At 46.6% G+C, this 23,226-nt stretch overlaps 1 protein-coding gene across 17 annotated transcripts in view; it reads right to left on the bottom strand.

Annotated features, from left to right (window-relative positions):
• The window catches only part of dennd3a (DENN/MADD domain containing 3a), a 220,883-nt gene that overhangs the window by 78,670 nt on the left and 118,987 nt on the right, over positions 1–23,226 (bottom strand). For all 17 annotated transcript variants that reach the window (XM_068031304.1, XM_068031312.1, XM_068031317.1 and 14 more), the window contains one exon: positions 8,349–8,533. In XM_068031304.1, the coding sequence (XP_067887405.1) occupies positions 8,349–8,533 (185 nt within the window). The remainder of the gene's footprint in view (positions 1–8,348; positions 8,534–23,226) is intronic.

Raw genomic sequence — 23,226 nt, 5'->3', positions numbered from 1 at the left:
CATTGACTCTGGACACCACCCACTCCCCCCCCCCGACCTCCCAAGGCAGACCCTGCAGGAAGACCAAGCCAAGACATGGGTGGCACCATGGTCTAGTGATGTCTTCCTCCAGATTTTCCTCCAGGCTGCAAGGGAAAGGCAGGAGGTTCTCTTCCCCAGCAATGGCAAGAAGAGGCCCTGCCGCCTGACCAAGCAAGCCCGGATGGAGATAGGTTAGCAGCCGTGGGGTAACCCCCAGAACTGGGTACAGTGCCACAATTGAGTCAAACTTCTGCATTTTGCCAAGGTGAGTGCTCGATATATTTCTTTTTTTAGTTAATGCAAGGAGGAAGCGAGGCATGGGGTGGGTGGCACTACAACAGTAATGGCAGAAGGTGTTAGGCATCATCTCATGCTGACAGATGCATGGCTGCATCTCAGGCACAGGCCACCTTCTTTCTCAGCTCATCCCCCTTAACTCCCAAGAGAAGACGGCAGCATGAATTACATGTGAAAGCCCAGAAAGGGACGAGGGGCTGAAACTAGCAGAACGGTCATTTTGTTTATATTCTTTTCTGGATGTGGACATTGCTGGCAAGGCTAGCATTTGTTGCCCATCCCTAATTGCCCTTGAACTGAGTGGCTTGCTAGACCATTTCAGAAGGCAGTTAATAACCAACCACATTGGGTGTGGAGTTGCATGTTGGCCAGTCCAAGTAAGGACAGCAGATTTTATTCGCTAAAAGATATCAGTGAACCAGATGTCATGTTGATCTCTCTGTGAAATATGACTATCTCCATCTTTCTTCTTGCAGAACAAGGCAACCCACAACAGGTGGGAGACAGGTTGAACAGGCAGAGGCATGCTGGGATCTTTGGCCCTTCACCACAGCCATGGAAGAGGCGTTAGAATTGAAGGGACACAGGTTGGCCGTGCCATATCCGATGAAGAGACTGGAGTCTCCACATGAGAGAGAGGGGATTGGCTTCATCAACATACAGATCACTTCTGGAGACCCACATCACGTATGGTTAGCATGCGGAAATCTGCACAGCCTAACCCACATAGTTTTGTTCCCTCATGCAGGTCAGCGTCTGCAGGAGACTCAACCAGAAGGGGGCAGCCCTCCACCTCTGAGGAAGAGGAACACTCAGGGGATGCATGTCCCATGATTCTCCTGCACCTTCCACCAGCGCAGATACTTTCACCTCGGTGGGTTTCTGCTCCGCTGTAGATTCAAGGTCACAAGCTGGTGAGAGCACCGCACACACACCTATGCAACTGGCTGAAGCTGAGACAGCGGAGGCCACTGACAGTCGGAGGACTGTGGGTGGCCAGGCCCATACTGAGCCCCAGGCTCATGATGAGCCTCTGGTGTCGACAGCACAGGGCATGCTGGAGGTGCAGAGAGAGGTAAGGCAACATCTGGCGGAGATGCCAGAGGCCATGCACAGCAATGAGTGGATAATGGAGGAGTCCAAGCATGCCATGACTGCTGCCATGTCAGGCATGTGAGCATGTGGCTTCCTCCATTGAGAGGTTGGTGACCCTCATGGAGAGCCAGATCCCATAGATGCGCGCAGACCTGCATACCATTGCCTTGGCCATGCGCTTGACGCAGCAGTTGCAAGGCGAGAGAAAGACAAGGTACCTGGAGTACTCTCCAGTTCAGCCTTTCTGGTCAGCAGGGAGGCTCAAGTTAGCCTTCAAAAGGGAGGAGAGGCTGGCCTCCACAGCTGGGGGCTCCCCTCAGGGCACTTCAAGTGCAGACAGTGGCACCTCAGCCAGTAAGCACAGCTCCAGCAGCTGCAATGCCTGAGGAGTGTCCTGCACCAGTACAGGAAGCCCTCAAGCAGCAGGGGACTTTTAGGCCTTAGGCAACGAGAGGTCAGACGCTGAAGACATCACAGGCCAAGGGCTACCTGATCAGCAACCTGCATCCAGCTGGGCTGCTGGCACTGAGTTCACACCTCTTAGAAACACTTGCAAACATATAAAGAAAAGTACCTAGACGCAATTGAGGGTTCATGGATGTTTGATATCTGACGTGATGCTTCATATAAAATTCTTTTGTTCAAGCCATTCAATGTTCAGTATATAAAAGTGATTATTCTATCATGCCTTAATTGTGAGCTACTGACTTCACTCTTCCCCCTCAGTGGAATTCCAAAGTAGCACATTGTAAGGGCCTTATTTAAATAGGATCTCCCACAGGCACGAGCACGTGTTTCAGCTGGGTGCTAGGCACGGAACACAAATGGAAAGGAAGTGACAGACGACTTGCATTGAGGGGAGTCTTTATTAGTTTCTCTGTGAGCAGACATCAGGGTGGCTTCAGCAGGTAATTATGAGATTGTCACTTGCCTCCTCGGCATGTTGCTCAATCAGCCTGGCCTCCAGTGAAAGGGCTTCAACATCCAGTGCTGCTTGCTCCGCTCCCTCCTCTGCATCATCCTAGTCAGTGGAGGAGTGTCGCTCATGCATTTCATTGTCATGCAAGGCCTCCCACCTCTGCAGTGCTAGACAGCACACAGCACAGCAGACCGCCATGATACGCAAAGCCCTTGCTGAGCGATATTGCAGGGTTCGACTAGATTGACTGAGGCAGCAGAATCTCATCTTCAGCAGCCCAACGGCCTGCTTGATGGTTGCTCGGGCAGAGCAGTGTCAATTGTTGTACCTCTCCTCCACTGCATTGCAAGGCTTCATCAAAGGTGTGAGCAGCCAAGTCTTCAAAGGGTAGCCCATGCCCCCCAGAATCCATCCCTGAAAGCGAGCAGAGGGCCTGAAAAGCTGTGGCACCTGAGACTGTCGAAATATGTAGGAGTCATGACTGCTTCCCAGGAAGCAGGCACACACCTGCAGTAAATGCTTCTGGCGGTCTCAGACCAGTTGAATATTGATGAAATGAAAGCCTTTCCTGTTAATGAAGGAGCTGGCTGGTCCATGGGAGCCTTGATGGCCACATGCATACAATCAATCACACCTGACACCTGGGGAAATCCTACGATGGCCCTGAATCTGATGGCTGCTCTGCCTGACTGTGCGGGTCAGTCTTGTAGCACACATAGTCACTGGTTCTCTTAAACAGGGCATTGGTTACCTCCTTGATGCAGCGGAGAGCTACTGCCTGTAAGACCCCATAAATGTCCCCGGTGGATCCTTGAAATGATCCAGATACGTAAAAGTTCAGTGCAGCTGTGATCTTCAGGGCCACTGGCATAGGGTGACCACCAATCCATAGGTCACAACTCATCCTGCAACAAGGCACAAAAGTCAATGATGACCTCCCTAGATAGGCGTAGTCTTTGCCGACAATGCTGCTCAGACATTTGCAAGCAGCTGATTAGAGTCCGGTACTCTCTGATGCAGGTGGGCCTTCTTGGCTGCTGCTGCTTTCGTTCCGGAGCTTCACAGGCAGACATAGTTGCCTCTGGCCCTCCCTCTGTCAGAGGCACCACATCACATTACTGGGGTCCAAAAAGACAGGGTGTATGAAACCCATGGAAGATGACCAGTGGGCCAACAGAGCGTTATCGATGCAGTGACGATCCAGTCCTAGCAACAGAGGTTTTGCTACTTTTCCTGGTCGAATCCCTGATGGTCCTCAGTGCCCACGCTTGCTGATGGTCAACCCTCTCATCCAGCAGTATGGCAAACACACATCTCACCCAAGTGTGTTCACCAGATACGGCAACCCAAATTCAACTCCCACCTTGCAGAGCCCCCAACCTCCCCTTGCAGAACCCCCGAGCCCCTGACCACCCCGCCCCCGCAGAGCCCACAAAACCCCAAACCCCCCTTGCAGAGCCCCCGACACACCCACCCCCAGCAGAGCTGAGATCCCCACCCTCCTCGAAGAATCCCTGAAATCCCGAGCCACCTACCAGAGCATACAGCACTACAGTACAAAATTGGCCTCGGCACCCTCCCCTCTCCCTATGCAGTGCTGGTCATGGCTGTCACAGAAACCTCACCTCAGTGCCACTAGCTTTCAATAGTTGTGAAACCGAAGGCACGTGAGTGCCACTCACCGTCCACTTAATCCCAAGCCTCCCATTAAAACGCAATGAATGAGATGCTAATCCATTGAAATTAAGTGTTCTACAATATAAAGTACATTCCCATTGCATCAGACGTCAAATTCCGCTTTGGTGCTTTTCCGCCGCTGACTAAATCCGGAGCCAACATCAGATTTCCAGGCAGACGCAACCAACGCGATTCCCCGTGCCCTACATCACCATTCCCACTTCAAACAGCTGCACAAAATTCTGCCTATCGATGGACGTGCGCCCTCACAACCAGCTAAGTGGGGTCTGGGGGTACGGGGGCCAGTCACGTAAGGCGTGGCAAGCAGTACTGCAAGGTTTGAGGACTTCCTCAATGAGGGCACAAATCTCAAATATAATCTGCCTCAGTCTCCTGCAGCACTGATTCTCTGACATGTTCAGGTAGCTTCTTCTTCAGCGGTATACTCGATGCTGAGGGTATCGCCTTCGTAGCTTTCCTGCCCCTCGTTCCTCTACTCTGCCCTCATGTCCAGGCCTTTGAATCTGCACCTGAGGATTTTGATCCTCATTGCTACTGACCCCCATCTCCAAGTACCTTAATCCCATAATAATAAAAGCAAAATACTGTAGATGCTGGAAATCTGAAATAAAAACAGAAAGTGCTGGAGATACTCAACAGGTCAGGCAGCATCTGTAGAGAGAGAAGCAGAATTAATGTTTCAGGTCTGTGACCTCTCATCAGAATTGGCCAAGGTTAGAAAAGAATTAGGTTTTAAGCAAGTGAAGGGGATTTTGGGGGGGCGGGGGGAGAAGAGAACAAAAGGGGAGGTGGGTGATGGGACAGAGGGCAGGAGAGATTAAATAACAAAGCTGTCCTGTGTTAATGCTTGTGGTGAAAGACAAGGCACGAGGTGTCGGGGTGATGGAGGAGTGGACCAGGGTGTCGCGGAGGGAACGATCCCTTCGTAATACTGACAGGGGAGGGGAAGGGAAGATGTGTTCAGTGGTGGCATCACGCTGGAGGTGGCGGAAATGACAAAGAATGATCCTTTGGATGTGGAGGCTGGTAGGGTGGAAAGTGAGGACAAGGGAAACCCTGTTGCGGTTCTGGGAGGGGAAGGGGTGAGGGCAGAAATGCGAGAAATGAGTCGTACACGGTTGAGGGCCCTGTCAACCAGTGTGGGGGGGTGGAGGTTGGGGTGTGGGGGAGTCCTCGGTTGAGGAAAAAGGAAGAAATGTCAGAAGTGCTGTTGTGGAATGTTGCATCACAACAGATGCGTCAGAGATGGAGAAAGTGGGAGAATGGGATGGAGTCCTTACAGGAAATAGGGTGTGAGGAAGTGTAGTCAAGGTAGCCATGGGAGTCAGTGGGCATGAATATTAATGAATATTAGGAAACAGCCTATCCCCAGAGGTGGAGACAGAGAAGTCAAAGAAGGGAAGTGTCGGAGATAGATCATGTAAAGGTGAGAGAAAGGTGGAAATTGGAAGCAAAGTTTATGAAGTTTTCCAGTTCAGAGCGAGAGCAGGAAGCGGCACCGATACAGTCATCAATGTACCGGAAAACGAGGTGAGGGACGGGGCCTGAGTAGGACTGGAACAAGGAATGTTCAACATACCCCACAAAAAGACCGAAATGGAACACGATCAACTTTGCTTCCAACTTCCACCTTTACATGGTCTATTTCCAACACTTCCCTCTCCTTCCTCGACTTCTCTGTCTTCATGTCCGGGGATAGGCTGTCTACTAATATTCATTATAAGCCCACCAACTCCCACAGCTACCTTGACTATATTTTCTCACACCCTATTTCCTGTAAACGCTCCATCCCATTCTCCCTGTTTCTCCATCTCAGACGCATCTGTTCTGATGATGCAACCTTCCACAACAGCGCTTCTGACATGTCTTCCTTTTTCCTCAAACAAGGATTCCCCCCAAACTTTGGTTCACAGGGCCCTCAACCATGTCTGGCCCATTTCCCGCACTTCTGCCTCACCCCTTCCCCTCCCTCCCAGAACCGCGACGGGGTTCCCCTTGTCCTCACTTTCCACCCTGCCAGCCTCCACATGCAAAGGATCATCCTCCGCCATTTCCACCACCTCCAGCATGATGCCATCACCAAACACATCTTCCCTTCCCCTCCCGTCAGCACTCCGAAGGGATCGTTCCCTCTGCGACACCCTGGTCCACTCCTCCATCACCCGAGACCTCTTGCCCTTCCCACGACACCTTCCCATGCAATCGCAGCAGGTGTAATACCTGCCCTTTTACCTCCTCTCTCCTTACCATCCAAGGCCCCAAACATACCTTCCAGGTGAAGCAGCTCACAATGTGGTCACCTCGATATTGGGGAGGCCAAACGCAGATTGGGTGACCGATTTGCAGAACAGCTCCATTCAGTTCGAAAGCATGACCCCGAGCTTCCGGTTGTTTGCCATTTCAACACCCTACCCTGCTGTCATGCCAACATTTCTGTCTTTGGCCTGCTCCAGTGTTCCAGTGAACATCAACACAAGCTCAAGGAGTAGCACCTGATCTTTCAAGTAGGCAATCGACAGCCTTGCAGACTGAACATTGAGTTCAATAACTTCAGAGCGTGACTGGCCTTTTTGCATATTTTTATATTTATTATCTTATATATTTTTTTTAACCATGTGCCCCTGTTTTTCATATAGACAGAGCAGATTATTCCGCTATTAACACTCTCTCTGGACTAATGCTTTGTCTTTCACCACAAGGATGAACACACTCTTTGCCTTTGTCCTAGGACAGCTTTGTTATTTAATCCCCATGCCCTGTGCCCTATCACACACCAGCCCTTTCGTTCTCTTCCCACCACACCTTTCCACTCCTTTCACTTGCTTAAAATCTACTTCTTTTCTATCCTTTGCCAGTTCTGATGAAAAGTCATAGACCTGAAACATTAACTCTGCTTCTCTCTCTACAGATGCTGCCTAACCTGCTGAGTATTTCCAGCACTTGCTGTTTTTATTACTTTAATCCCCTGGCCAGCTGCACTCAATTCTTGCTGAGCCCCACTCTTATGGTCCCACGATCGCTGGAGGGTCATGACTCCCTCAACTGACTGAGCACACACAGACTACTTGCTATGCTAACTCTGCTCACTTGATGGCAATTGTGCGCCAATGGAGGAGCACCCCTCTCAGCCATGCACCCTTTTATGGGTCTACCTCATTGAATGACACAGTGTTGCCACCTTCTTCAACTTGGACTGTTCCGGAGCATGGAGAAGTCATCTCATTGAAACATACAAGATGCTAAAGGGGCTGGATAGAGTAGACACAGAGATTGTTTCCGCTGGTCCGGGAATCAAGAACATGGGGGCACAGTCTCAGGATAAGGAGCCGATCATTTAAGACTGAGATTAGGAGATATTACTTCACGCAAAGGATTGTGATTTTTTGGAATTCTCTACCCCAGAGGGTTGTCATCATTGCTCCATCAGTGGAATACATTTAAGGCTGGGATAGACAGATTTTTGGTCTCGAGGGAATCAAGGGATATAGACAGCAGGCAGGAAAGTAGAGTTGAAGCCAAAGATCAGCCATGATCGTATTGAATGATGAAGCAGGCTCAATGGGCCATAGTCTATTCCTGCTCCTATTTCTTGTGTTCCCATGCCTTCCCACAAAAAAATTGCAGACTAGCCCTTAATGAGCTGACAAGCTTGTTAACAGCCTTAATTGGTGATTGTTCCAAATCGGGCAAGTTGCTGGCTCCTGCCTTCCCCCCGCCCCCTCAGTAAAATCACTGACCATTGGAACTCCATTGGGAAATTGACACAACGGTTGGTGTCGGGAAATTATGTGCCAGCTTGCCTCAGTTTCCACCCCGATTTGGCCATGACAATCCTGAGCTAATTTAAGACTGGTAACCTAAATCAATGCTGCAATCTCGCAACACACACTGCAACAACCTATACATTTTTCTATTACTGCAATCTACTACTCCTCCGCCCTCTCAAACAAGGAGAATAGGCGAACAACCTGTGTTACACAGGATAATTTTGTAGTTAGATTTCAGACTAGTTCCTTGTGTCAGCCAAAAATAGAATGCTCCAATACTGCAAAACGTCATCTCAAAAAAAACCAAATAGGATAGCCAAGTTTGAATTCCTGTCAAAGCAGGAAGTTAAACCTGAGCACGAGCACTAAGTAGAATCTCAAGATGTTAGTTTAAAAAAACTGCCAAAAGTTAACTGAAAAAGCTATTAGAATTATTATAGAAACATAAATGGGAAACTAAAGAAAAAAAGTCGATCTTTATATAGATGAATAGCAAACTATGGAAAAGGGATAATATAATGTTTAAATGAATCTTTACCAGTAGTTCTTACCAGCATTTTCAGACTTGTTCTTCTTCATAGACAGATTGTCAACCGAAAAATCATGCAAGATATCCACTGGAAGATTTGGCATGCTTGCAGCTAATTGCTTAATCATCAAGAAGTCAGAATTATGTTCCTTCCTCATAGCCATTTCTTCCATTGTGGGCCTCCGTGGACTATCTAGCATCTTTGTCCTAGAACAATGTCATCAACCAATAAGCTACTGCTTACAATAACAAAGCATTTACAAGTCAGTATGCTAAATGAATACAATAAAAAAAGTGGATTCACTTTTTTCCTGAGGTAAGACAAATGGATTTTAAGAAATCAGAAAACAATGATATGGTGGTACATCAGGCAGATGCATTCCAAAGTGATAGAACCCAGGAAGTAATTTTAAAAATTGTACCAAAAAGAAACACCAACCTGCATTACTCTCATCGACATCCATTCATAATTTTAAAGACTGCTATCAGTCTCTCTCAGTCTTTTCAAAAGAAAAGTGTAAGGACATTCTGGTAACTACAGGCTGGTCAGTTTAACTGTGTTAGGTAAGGTTTTAGAAACAATAATCAGGGAAAAAATTCAACAGGCACTTGGAAAGGTATGCGTTAATTAAGCAGAGCCAGCATGGATTTATACTAGGCAGATCGTGCTTGATTAATCTAACTGAATTTTTTTGATGAAGCAACAGAGAAGATTGGTGAAGGGAATGCAATGGATGTTGTCTATAAAAATTTTAAAAAGCATTTGGCGAAGAAGTGGGACATAAAATGCTGGTTCATAAAATTGAGGCTCATGGAATGAGGGTCAGTGTCAGCTTGGATAAATAATTGGCTTCAGGACAGAAAATAGCAAGTCGCGATAAATGGTTGTTTTTTTACACTGGAGGATGGTAGACAACGTTGTTCCCCAAGAGACTTTTGAAAAAGTCCCACACAGGTTATTAAACAAAATTAGAGCACATGGAATTGGGGGTAATATACTGCTATTGATTGAGAATTCGTTAACAGACAGAAAGCAGAGTGTAGGAATAAATGGGTCATTCTCTGGATGGCAGGCTGTAACTAGTGGGGTGGCACAAGGATCAGTACTTGGGCCACAGCAATCCATATAAATGATTTGGATGCGGGGAACAAATGTAATATTTCCAAATTTGCTGATGACACAAAACTAGGTGGGAATGTAAATTGTCAGGAGAATGCAAGGAGGCTTCAAGGGGATTTGGACAGGTTAAGTGAATAGGCAAGAACATGGCAAATGGACTATAATGTGAATAAGTGTGAAATGATTCACTTTGGTAGAAAAACAGAAAGCCAGAGCATTTCTTAAATGGTGAGAGGTTTGGAAGTCTTGATGTCCAAACTGACCTGGGTGTCCTTGTTCATGAGTCACTAAAAGCTAGTAGGCAGATGCAGCAAGAACTTAGGAAGGAAAATGGTATGTTGGCCTTCATTGCAAGGGGATTTGAATACAGGAGTAAAGATGCCTTGGTGAGACTGCACCTGGAGTATAGTATGCAATTTTGGTCTCCTGATCTAAGGAAGGATATACTTTACATAGAGGGAGTGCAACGGAGGTTCACCAGACTAATCCCTGGGATAGCCGGGTTGTCTTATGAGGAGAGACTGCAGAAATTGGGGCTGTATTCTGTCGAGATTCGAAGAATCAGAGGTGATCTCATTGAAACTTAACAAAATTCTTACAGGGCATTACAGGGTAGATGTGGATAGGATTTTTGCTCTGGCTGGTGAGTCGAGAACCAGGGAGCACAGTCTCAGAATAAGGGGCTGAGATGAGGAGGAATTTCTTTACTCAGAGGATGGTGAATCTGTGAAATTCTCCACCCCAGAAGGTTGTGGAAGCTCAATCGTTGAACATGTTCAGACAGAAATTTATAGATTTCTGGATACTAATGATATCAAGGGATATGGGGAGAGTGGGGAAAAATGGCATACAGGTAGATGATCAGCCATGATTTGTTTGGATGGCGGAGAAGGCTTGACGGTACCATAGGGCCTACTGCTGCTCCTGTTTCCTATGATCCTAAGAGTGAGTGATAAGACCACTGTTTTTTTGATATGTATAAATGACTTGGATATTGGAATACAGGCTAAAATTTCAAAATTTGCCAATTATGCCAAACATGGAGCTGCGGCAAACAGTGAGGATGATACCTATCGACTGCAACAGGACTTAGATAGGCAAGCAGAATGGGCAGACAAGCGGCAGATGGAATTTAATGCAGAGAAATGTGAGGTGATGCATTTTGGCAAAGAGATGGAGAGGCAATATAGACTTAATGGCACAGTTCTAGAGAGTGTGCAAGAGCAGAGGGGCCTGGGATTTCATGTGCATAGATCTTTGAAAGTGGCAGAACATATTGTGAGAGTAGTTAACAAAGCATATGGGATCTTAAGCTTTGTAAATAGAGGTATTGAGTACAACAACAGAGATGCAGAACCTTTATTAAAGCTCTGGTTAGGCTGAACTGCGTTCAGTTTTAGTCACCGCACTTCAGAAAGGGTGCGAGGGTTCTTGTGAGGGTGCAGAGGAGATTTACCAGAATGGTTCCAGGGATGAGAGATTTTAGCTACAAGTTTAGGTTGGAGAAGCTGGGCTTGTTCTCCTTGGAGCAAAGGAGATTGGGGGAGATTCGACAGAGGTATATAAGATTATGTTTTGTGCAAGAGATGCAAGGGGCATGTGAGGAAGAACATTTTTTATGCAGCCAGTGGTAATGACCTGGAACTAGTTTCCTATGAGGGTGGTGGAAGCGAAGACAATGAAAGATTTCAAGAGGAAATTGAGCACAAGGGAAATCAACTTACAGGGCTGCTGGGAAATAGCAGGGTAATGGGACTGATTGGATTGCTCTACAGAGAGTCGTCATGGACTTGATGGGGCCGAATGGCCTCCTTCTGTGTCATAATGACTCTATAAGGGTTAAAGATTTGGATTTATGACTTAATGCAACAGAAGAAACTGTATTAGAAAATGGAAGAGTAATCAAACAAGACAATAATTATCACTTGAGTCTCAGCCACTGTTGCAGCGCTGATGTTTATCAATATGCTGTACCTTGCAGTGATAGAACAGGGTGCAAGTCACAATTCCCCACTCAGGTCTTTTAGGTTCTCAGCTGTTGCAACTGACAGATGTGACGCTTTCTCATGGGCAAAGCAAAATAAAAAGTTCACTCAGTCTGCTGTGCTATTGTGAATGTTCCACTAGACATTTGTAGAATGGCATTGGCAGAAACAAAGCAGTTATGAATGATACACCACCACTTTTCTGCCCAGAAACATGGCTTGGGCATCTAAAAGAGAAAGGGTCAAAACAGTCCTCTTCAAAAAAAAACTAATGAGCTGAAGGTCCAAATATCTTTCTAAACTCTAGCTGATGAAACTGGGTTAGGTTGGCATCCATCCATCTATGAAAGATGACGGACACGCAGCAAACAATCCATTTAAGTGGGGTTTCTTCACTTGGTGCACCTTTGATGATGGCTGTGAAGGCCAATCCTTGAGAGGCAGATTCTGCCACAAGTGCTGCTTGTGAAACTGCCAAGTGTTACGACCAACCACTCCAGTCAAAGCCCCCAATCAAAATATATGATTTTGATTGTGGTGGGAGAAATGCACTGATAATTCAATCCCGTCGCTCCACAGATCGCCTAACATATCATTTCAAAACTTTCCAAATTAAAGAAAGACCCAGCCAAATTGTACCATCTAGTAACCCCTGAATGAGGCTAACCAAACCAGGTGTCTTTAAATCAACAAATTAACTCTTTAATTAGAAGAACTAAATTCTTAAACACTATGAAGATATAAACAACATTTAAAATAGAAAAAATTAGAGTCCTTGCAAATTTAGTCACAGAATGTTGCTCAAAATCCTCAGTCGCTTTCCTTCTCCAGCAAAGTTCAACAATTAACGACTTGCAAATACTTTCAACGGAATCAATTTGACTTCAGAGTTTTTGAGGCATAAAAGATTGTCACAGTCGAACTTCCCTTTCTTCTATTTAAATTACCAGAGATCTCTGTTTTGGCTTGACTTTTTTTAAAGAATTTTGAGAGATAATAATAAAACAGACTAAAATCTTATTCCTTCAGTTTAAATGGTTGAGAGCTCTTTTTCCGGGTGCTGTCATCACAGCTGTGTCCTTTGTCTGTCTTAGAACAAACTGTCTTCAACTAAAAATCCAGTTCAAAATTGAATTGTAACAAATGTATCGCATGAGACTCAATCCCAGTGGTTGTATCTATGGTAACGAGAATGCACCCTTTGAATCACAGTCTCCAAATGGCTGTTTCTAAGGCAACGAAAATGCACCTTCCTATAATTCCTGAGGCTTGCTGGTTCTTAAGCAATACTGATCCTTTGCAAGTCTTAAAGGCAAACCACATATTTTCGGGAAAAAAAACTACAGGACCATGGCGCAAGTGCAACGGTGAATAGTTGTTTTTGACGTTGGTGCCTGTTGCCAAGCTGCTGTAGCAACTGAACATCGTGCTGGTGCACACCAGTCCACAGGATGTGTCACCATTTTGCTCTTTCACCAGCTAATGACTCCCAAGGGAAATAGTCGACATTTAGGGCCTTCACGCCACGCTTGCAAGCATCCTAGAATGGAGCTTTGGACGCCCCACTGGTCATCTGGCTCTGGCTACCTCACCAAATAGAAGGTCCTTGGGTATACGACCATCTTCCACCCTGCAGATGTGTCCGATCCACCGAAGCCGCCTCTGTTTGACTAGTGCCAATACACTTGGGCGCTCTGCCTTTGAGAGGACTGCCACATTTGTGATTTTGTCCTGCCAGGATATATCCATAATGCGTCGCAGACAGATAAGATGAAAATTATTGAGCTTCTTATCCTGGTAGCTGTAGGTCTCCTATGTTTTACAGTCATACAGCAAGGTGCTGAGAACACAGGCCTTATAAACCACGAGCTTAGTCCGAATGGTCAGCTTAGTGGAATTCCATGCGTGTTTCGCAAGACAGCTGACGGTGTCGAATGCCTTTGTGAGATCTACAGAAGTAAAGGGGTATATTCTGTTCGCTACACTTCTCTTGTAGCTTGTGTATGGAGAAGATTATGTCCACAGTAGGTCTGCCGGCATGGCACTGTGCTTCTGGGTACTCTTCGTCTGCAAGTAAATGGAGTCTTTTAAGTATGACCCAAGCAAAGGCCTTCCCCGTGACACTAAGGGATGAGATACCCCTGTAGTTGTTGTAGTCTCCTCTGTCGCCTTTGTTTTTGTATAGTGTAATGATTTTGGCATCATGCATCTCCTGTGGCAGAGCCAGCTTTTTGGCAGAGGAGGAGAAGGTCATAAGGGTGTGGCAATAGATGGGACTTTCCGTGCTTGAGCACGGTGATGAAAGTATCATTTAGGATTTTAGCAGGTTGAGGTAGGTACATAGCTGCACACGGTTATGGAGATGTATGTAAGCCATCGTTGTCAGACTGGATGCTTCTCCCCAGCACCCGCCTCCCATCATGGGTGCTCTTACTACTCTTCCAGTGATGACATTGCTCACAAGCCTTGAATGCGCTGTCCCCTCCCAAATCCATACCAGCTTTCCCAGAACTCCATGTTTGAATCCCTCCAATGAGGTTTCCGTCGCTGCCATAATACTGAAATAGCTTTCAAAGTCACAAATGACATCCTATGTGAATGTGACAGAGGTAAACTATCTCTCCTCATCCTTCTCAACCTATCTACAGCCTTTGAGACAGTTGACCACACCATCCCCCTCCAACACTTCTCCACCGTCATCCAAATGGGTGGAACTGTACTCTATTTTTATCTATCCAGTCACAGCTGCAGAATCGCTTGCAATCCCTTCTTTTCCCACTCCCACTCTGGTGTCCCCCAAGGATCTACCCTTGGCCCCCTCCTATTTCACATCTACATGCTGCCCTCCGTAATATCATCCAAAAACACACAGGTATGCCGATGACACCCAACTATATCTGCAGCACAGATGCTTGCGTATCCCCCTTGTGCTCGGCTGCTGGAGGTAAAGGGGTCAATGTCGGTGGTGGGGGGGTAGGCGCAGAAGGACGATAAGCCATTTACCTTGAGGGTGCCTTGAGCAGAAGGCCCTGGGGCAGCTGGCTCCTCCTCCATCTGGATGCACAATAGCACCTACCAATCTCCCTCAGGGGAAGGTCACCCAGAGGGACATCTAGGTTCCTTGTCCCCCTCTCGCTTAGAGTCTACTGCAAGGAGCCCATAGAGTGCAGGTTAGATCACATGTGGCACGAGTGCTCAACCAGACTCGCCAGGGAGCTCGCCAAACTCTCGACTGAGGAAAACATACGCTCAATGCCTGTGACATGGCAGAATTCATGGCTTGCACGGACTTCTCCAGGGCACGCGCAAAGCCCACACACTGTCTCTGGGGAGTAAGCTGCCCGTGGCCCAGAGAGTGTGCCATCACCTGCCTCTTCTTCCACCTCCATCAGCGCAGATACATCCACATGGTCCATGGTGGGGTTTAAGATTAGAGGAAGGGTCACAATACAGACAAGTCCCAGCAGCTGAGGGAGCATGTGCCAGCCAGGTCCCCTGACAGTTGGAGGACTGCTGAGTGCCACGCCAGTGATGATCCTGTTTGTTGCTACGAGAAGTCTGCTGGACGTGCAACAAACCCATGTGGAAAAGATGCTTGAGGTCACCCAATTGGGTGACTGCTTTGTGGAACACCTCCGCTCAGTCCGAAAGCATGACCCCGAGCTTCCTGTTGTTTGTCATTTCAACATGCTACCCTACTCTCATGCCCACGTATCTGTCTTTGCCCTGCTGCAGTGTTCCAGTGAACCTCAACGCAAGCTCGAGGAGCAGCACCTCAGCTTTCAATTAGGCATACAACAATTTCAGCACCTGACTGGCCTTTTATTTATTTATTTTTTAAATTATTTTATTTTTTAAACCACGTGCCTGTTTTTCATGTTGTGCTTTTGGACAGCGCTACTCATTATTCTGCTATTAACATTCTCTCTGGATTAATGCTTTGTCTTTCACCACAACCATTAACAATCTCTTTGCCTTTGTCCCATGACATCTTTGTTATTTAATCCCTGCTTTGTTATTTAATCCCTGCCCAATCAGACACCTTCCCTTTTGTTCTCTTCCTCACCACCACCCCCTTTCACTTGCTTAAAACCTAATACTTTTCTAACCTTTGCCAGTTCTGATGAAAGGCCACAGACCTGAAATGTTCACTCTGCTTTTCTCTCCACAGATACTGCCTGGCCTGCTGAGTATTTCCAGCACTTTCCGTTTATATTTCAGATTTCCAACATTTGCAGTATTTTGCTTTTATTTTACAGAAAAACTTAATATCATCTTCGGGAACATCACTTACCCTTGTCGACCTCAGCAGGTCATTTAAACTTGACGGACCATCTGGCATCGACCTAGGCACCGGAAACGACAACAGCAAACCCAGCCCTGTCGACCCTGTAAAGTCCTCTTTACTAACATCTGGGGGCTTGTGCCAAAGTTGGGAGAGCTGTCCCACAGACTAGTCAAGCAACAGCCTGACATAGTCATACTCACTGAATCATACCTGACAGACAATGTCCCAGACACTGCAATCACTATCCACCAGAGGTGGCGGCACAGTGGTATACAGTAGGGAGGGAGTTGCCCTGGGAGTCCTCAACATCGACTCCGGACCCCATGAAGTCACATGGCATCAGGTCAAACATGGGCACGGTAACCTCCTACTGATTACCATCTACAGCCCTCCCTCAACTGATGACTCGGTACTCCTCCATGTTGAACAGCACTTGGAAGAAGCACTGAGGGTGGCAAGGGCACAAAATGTACTCTGGGTAGGGGACTTCAAAATCCATCACCAAGAGTGGCTCGGTAGCACCACTACTGACCGAGCTGGCCGAGAACTAAAGGATATAGCTGCTAGACTAGGTCTGCGGCAGGTGGTGGGGGAACCAACAAGAGGGAAAAACATACTTGACCTTGGCCTCACCAATCTGCCTGCCGCAGATGCTTCTGTCCATGACAGTATTGGTAGGAGTGACCACCGCACAGTCCTTGTGGAGACGAAGTCCCGCCTTCACATTGAGGATACCGTCCATCGTGTTGTGTGGCACGACTACCGTGCTAAATGGGATAGATTTCGAAAAGACCGAGCAATGCAAAACTGGGCATCCATGAGGCGCTGTGGGCCATCAGCAGCAGCAGAATTGTACTCAACCACAATCTGTAACCTCATGGCCCGGCATATCCCCCTCTCTACCATTACCATCAAGCCAGGAGACCAACTCTGGTTCAATGAAGAGTGCAGGAGGGCATGCCAGGAGCAGCACCAGGCACACCTCAAAATGAGACGTCAACCTGGTGAAGCTACTACCCAGGACTACTTGCATGCCAAACTGCATAAGCAGCATGCAATAGACAGAGCTAAGCGATCCTATAACCAACGGACCAGATCTAAGCTCTGCAGTCCTGCCGCATCCAGTCGTGAATGGTGGTGGACAATTAAACAACTAACAGGAGGAGGTGGCTCCACAAATATCCCCTCCTCAATGATGGGGGAGCCCAGCACATTAGTGCAAAAGATAAGGCAGAAGCATTTGCAAAAATTTTCAGCCAGTAGTGCCGAGTTGATGATCCATCTCGGCCCCCTCCTGAAGTCCCCAGCATCACAGATGCCAGACTTCAGCCAATTCGATTCACTCCGCGTGATATCAAGAAGCGAATGAAGGCACTGGATACTGCAAAAGGCTATGGGTCCTGACAATATGCCGGCAATAGTACTGAAGACCTGTGCTCCAGAACTTGCCACACAAAACTGGCATCTACCCAGCAATGTGGAAAACAGCCCAGGTATGTCCTGTACACAAAAAGCAGGACAAGTCCAACCCGGGCAATTACCGCCCCAGCAGCCTAATCTCAATCAATAAAGTAATGGAAGGTGTCATCAACAGTGCCATCAAGCAGCACTTGCTTAGCAATAACCTGCTCAGTGATGCTCAGTTTGAGTTCCGCCAGGGCCACTCAGCTCAAGACCTCATTACAGCCTTGGTTCAAACATGGACAAAAGAGCTGAACTCAAGAGGTGAGGTGAGAGTGACTGCCCTTGATATCAAGGCAGCATTTGACCGAATATGGCATCAAGGAGCCCTAGCAAAACTGAAGTCAATGGGAATCAGGGGGAAAACTCTCCGCTGGTTGGAGTCATACCTAGCACAAAGGAAAATGGTTGTAGTTGTTGGAGATCAATCATCTGAGCTCCAGGACATCACTGCAGGAGTTCCTCAGGGTAGTGTCCTGGGCCCAACCATCTTCAGCTGCTTCATCAATGACCTTCCTTCAATCATAAGGTCAGAGGTGGGGATGTTCGCTGATGATTGCACAATGTTCAGCACCATTCGCGACTCCTCAAATACTGAAGCAGTCTGTGTAGAAATGCAGCAAGACCTGGACAATATCCAGGCTTGGGCTGATGTGGCAAGTAACATTTGTGCCAAGTACCAGGCAATGACCATCTCCAACAAGAGAGAATCTCACCATCTCCCCTTGACATTCAATGGCATTACCATCGCTGAATCCCACTATCAACATCCTGGGGGTTACCACTGACCAGAAACTGAATTGGAGTAGCCATATAAATATCGTGGCTACAATAGCAGGTCAGAGGCTCGGAATCCTGCGGTGAGTAACTCACCTCCTGACTCCACAAAGCCTGTCCACCATCTACAAGGCACAAGTCAGGAGTGTGATGGAATACTCTCCACTTGCCTGAATGGGTGCAGCTCTAACAACACTCAAGAAACTCGACACCATCCAGAACAAAGCAGCCCACTTGATTGGCACACCATCCACAAACATTCAATCCCTCCACCATCGAAGCACAGTGGCAGCAGTGTGTACCATCTACAAGATGCACTGCAGCAACACACCAAGGCTCCTTAGACAGCACCTTCCAAACCCGCGACCTCTACCACATCGAAAGACAAGAGCAGCAGATGCATAGGAACATCACCACCTGCAAGTTCCCATCCAAGTCACACACCATCCTTACTTGGAACTATATCGCTGGGTCAAAATCCTGGAACTCGCTTCCTAACAGCATTGTGGGTATACCTACCTCACATGGACTGCAGCGGTTCAAGAAGGCAGCTCATCACCACCTTCTCAAAGGCAATTAGGGATGGGCAATAAATGCTGGCATAGCCAGTGACGCCCACATCCCATGAATGAATTTTTAAAAATGTATCCGACACTGTACCCAGGTACTGCACGACACCTCCTCTGCCACCTCCATCCAGGACACCTTGGTCAGGTGGGTGGATCTTCAAATGCCATCAGCGGGAAAGAGGACCTCTGGCCTTTCCTTGACGGCCTGGAGGAGATTCTGCAGAAGGGCATCACCGAACCATGGGGCGGGATACTGCCTACTGTCTGACATAATGGTTGGTTGAATGCAGGAAAAACAATTATGAGTGCAGGTTAGTGCTTGGGCATAAAATGAAACCGAAGGAGAAACAAGGTCAAATTTTTTGGGCGCAATCAGTAGATGCTTCCAAAGGCTGCTGATCCTTGAGGCTTGCAATGCAGAAAGATTTACAGATGTGTGGCTCTTGGTGCTTCACAGAGTGACGGCGGGTTCCACCAATGAAAGTCCAACCCCGCCGCATGATTGCACGTTTCTCCCATGCCCATCGCCGCACCTTCAATTTGCATGTGAAATTGCGTAGGAAATGGGAAAAAGGGCAATAGCGGAATTGCCACCAACTACCAGTTCTGCCGTCAGAAACGCCACGGAACTCAAAATCCCAGCCTATGACTATACTCACTCCTAAGAAAGAGCACCTGCTGAAACTATACTTTAAACTCCCCTGACCTTTTGCTCTCCTGCAGCTCAAGATTAATATCACCCTAATAAACTCAGATTTATTCTGCCTTTATTGACTGGCATAGTGTTAATGTCATTGGACAAGTAATCCAGAGCCCAGGCTAATGCTCTGGAGTCATGGGTTCGAATCACCACCACAGTGAAATTTGAAACTCAAGAAAAAACGCTAGTCTAATGGTGACCATGAAGCCACTGTCGATTGTTGTAAAACCCAACTGGTTCACTAATGTCCTTTAGGGAAGGAAATCTGCTGTCCTAAGCAAGGGGTGGAAGGTTATCAGGGGCAGGTGGAAATGTGGAGTAATCAGTTCAGCCATGAACTTATTAAATGGCAGAGCAGTCTCATAGGGCCACAGAAACATAGAAAATAGGAGTCGGAGTAGGCCATTTGGCCCTTCGAGCCTGCTCCGCCATTCATTATGATCATGGCTGATCATCCAACTCAGTAGCCTGTTCCCGCTTTTGCCCCATACCCTGTGATCCCTTTAGACCCAAGAGCTATATCTAACTCCTTTTTGAAAACATTCAATGTTTTGGCCTCAACTGCTTTCTATGGTAGCGAATTCCACAGGCTCACCACTCTCTGGGTGAAGAAATTTCTCCTGATCTCAGTCCTGAAAGGTTTATCCCATATCCTTAGACTATGACTCCTGGTTCTGGACTCCCCCACCATCGGGAACATCCTTCCTGCATCTACCCTGTCAAGTCCTGTTAGAATTTTATAGGTTTCTATGAGATCCCCCCTCACTCTTCTGAACTCCAACGAATATAATCCTAACCGACTCAATCTCTCCTCATATGTCAGTCCTGCCATCCCAGGAATCAGTCTGGTAAACCTTGGCTGCACTCCCTCTATAGCAAGAACATCCTTGCTCAGATAAGGAGATCAAAACTGCACACAATATTCCAGGTGTGGCCTCACCAAGGCCCTGCATAATTGCAGCAAGACATCCCTGCTTCTGTACGTGAACCCTCTCGCTATGAAGACCAACATACCATTTGCCTTTTTTACCGCTTGTTGCACCTGCATGCTTGCCTTCAGCGACTGGTGTACGAGAACACCCAGGTCTCGCTGCACATTCCCCTCTCTCAATTTATAGCCATTCAGATAATAATCTGTCTTCCTGTTTTTGCTACCAAAGTGGATAACCTCACGTTTATCCACACTATACTGCATCTGCCATGCATTAGTCCACTCAATCAACTTGTCCAAATCACCCTGAAGCTTCTCTGCATCCTCCTCACAACTCACCCTCCCACTCAGTTTTGTCTCATCTGCAAATTTGGAGATATTACATTTAGTTCCCTCATCTAAATCATTAATGTATATTGTGAATAGCTGGGGTCCTAGCACCGATCCTTGCAGTACCCCACTAGTCACTGCCTGCCATTTGGAAAAAGACCCAATTATCCCCACTCTTTGTTTCCTGTCCGCCAACCAATTTTCTATCCAACGCAATACACTACCCCCAGTCCCATGCGCTTTAATTTTACATGCTGATCTCTTATGTGGGACTTTGTCGAAAGCCTTCTGAAAGTCCAAATAAACCACATCCACTGGCTCCCCCTCATCAACTCTACTAGTTACATCCTCGAAGAATTCTAGCAGATTTGTCAGGCATGATTTCCCTTCCGTAAACCCATGCTGTCTCTGTCCAACTCTACCACTGTTCTCCAAGTGCTCGAAGATCTTTGATAATGAACTCTAGAATTTTCCCCACTACCGACATCAGGCTGACTGGTCTATAATTCCCTGCTTTCTCTCTACCCCCCTCTTTAAATAGTGGGGTTACGTTAGCTACCCTCCAATATGTAGGAACTGTTTCAGAGTCTACAGAATCTTGGAAGGTGACCACCAATGCATCCACCATCTCTAGGGCCACTTCCTTAAGTACTCTGGGATGCATACCATCAGGCCCTGGGGATTTATCGGCCTTCAATCCCATCAATTTCCCCAACACCATTTTTCTACAAATACTGATTTCTTTCAGTTCCTTTCTCTCACTAAGCCCTCTGTTCCCCAACATTTCTGGTCTGATATTTGTGTCCTCCTTTGTGAAGACAGAACCAAAGTATGCATTTAGTTGGTCATTTCTTTATTCATCTTAATACATTCCCCTGTTTCTGACTGTCAGGGTCCTACATTTGGCTTCGTCAATATTTTTCTCTTCACATACCTATAGAAACTTTTACAGTCAGTAAGCCAAGTGGCCTACTCCTGCTCCTAATTCGTATGTTCTTATGTCCTTACCTGGTCTGGCCTACATGTGACTCCAGCCCCACAGCAATTTGGTTGACTCTTAAATGCCCTCTGAAATGTGCCACACTACTAGCACTGTTCAGCAGTTCAAGTAGGTAGATCACCACCTTCACAAGAGCAATTAGGGATGGGCAACAAATGCTGGACTAGCCAGCGACACCCACGTCCCACAAACTAATTTTAAAAATTGCCTAAATGTCAAAGGAGAAAATAGGCAGACAACAGTTAATCACAACATACATGTAACTAATTTATTAATCAATTCCTGGCTCAAACCAGTCCATGGTAAAGCAACAAATAAAAAGAACTTTAAACAGGCAGTAGTACAGCACTGATAAAATGAAGTAAATTAAAATAAACTCAAAATATTTATGAAGTTAACATCCCTGCTGATGCTGAACTCCGTACTCTTCTGGCCTTCTGTACTCCACTGGTCTCTTGCAGCTCAAGTGTAAAGTGGGGATTCTGCTACACTCAACTGTATAATGTTGTTTAAAATTCTGATTTAAAATAATTTTACTGTGACAGTTATATCATAGGATATTGAAAGTTAGCACATCAGCTGAAAGGCATCGATTACGTTAGAAATTTGCTGCAGATAGTGTTCCAAATCATGAGATGCTAAATGTATTATTCATAAAAAATTAATTACCAATTCAACATATAAAATTGACAGAGTGTTGGATAGATACCAACATGGACTTGAAACCAAACCGAACAAATAAATGTCCAATATTCATTTCCAAAATTAAACAAAACACATATCGCTTTGTTATAAAAAGGCTTAGTGTGAAAAAGATAACCAAATGATGACCTGGGAAAAGTACAGAAGGCAGTGTACAGGAGATGCAGAAGAGAAAGACGTCAGAGGTTATTCAGGTACTGAAGGGGCAGTCACTGATTTAAACCAAACCTGGTGGAGAAAGCTGGACCCTAAGCCACATCTGGAGTTTAACCCTGAAAAGTGTGAGGTCGTCCATTTTGGAAGGACAAACACGAATGCAAAATACTGGGTTAACGGTAGGGTTCTTGGGCATGTGGAGGAGCAGAGAGACCTTGGGGTCTATGTGCATAGATCGTTGAAAGTTGCAACTCAAGTGGATAGGGCTGTGAAGAAGGCATATGGGGTGTTAGCGTTCATTAGCAGAGGGATTGAATTTAAGAGCCGTGAGGTGATGATGCAGCTGTACAGGACCTTGGTAAGGCCTCATTTGGAGTACTGTGTGCAGTTCTGGTCGCCTCATTTTAGGAAGGATGTGGAAGCCTTGGAGAGGGTGCAGAGGAGATTTACCAGGATGTTGCCTGGAATGGAGAATAAGTCTTACGAGGAAAGGCTGAACATTCTAGGCCTCTTCTCATTAGAACGGAGAAGGATGAGGGGTGACATGATAGAGGTTTATAAGATGATCAGGGGAATAGATAGGGTAGACAGTCAGAAACTTTTTCCCCGGGTGGAGCAAAGCGTTACAAGGGGTCATAAATTTAAGGTGAAGGGTGGGAGATATAAGGGGGATGTCAGGGGAAGGTTCTTTACCCAGAGAGTGGTCGGGGCATGGAATGCCTTGCCTGGGGAAGTTGTTGAGTCAGAAACTTTAGGGACTTTCAAACGGCTTTTAGATAGGTATATGGATAAAAGAGAATGATGGGGTATAGATTAAATTGTCCTTGACAGAGGACAAAGGATCGGCACAACATCGTGGGCCGAAGGGCCTGTTCTGTGCT

Source organism: Heterodontus francisci, chromosome 5 (genome assembly GCF_036365525.1).
Source record: "Heterodontus francisci isolate sHetFra1 chromosome 5, sHetFra1.hap1, whole genome shotgun sequence".
Lineage (NCBI taxonomy): Eukaryota > Metazoa > Chordata > Chondrichthyes > Heterodontiformes > Heterodontidae > Heterodontus > Heterodontus francisci.
Note: the sequence above shows the minus strand (reverse complement) of the source record. Positions and strands in the feature narration are given on the sequence as shown.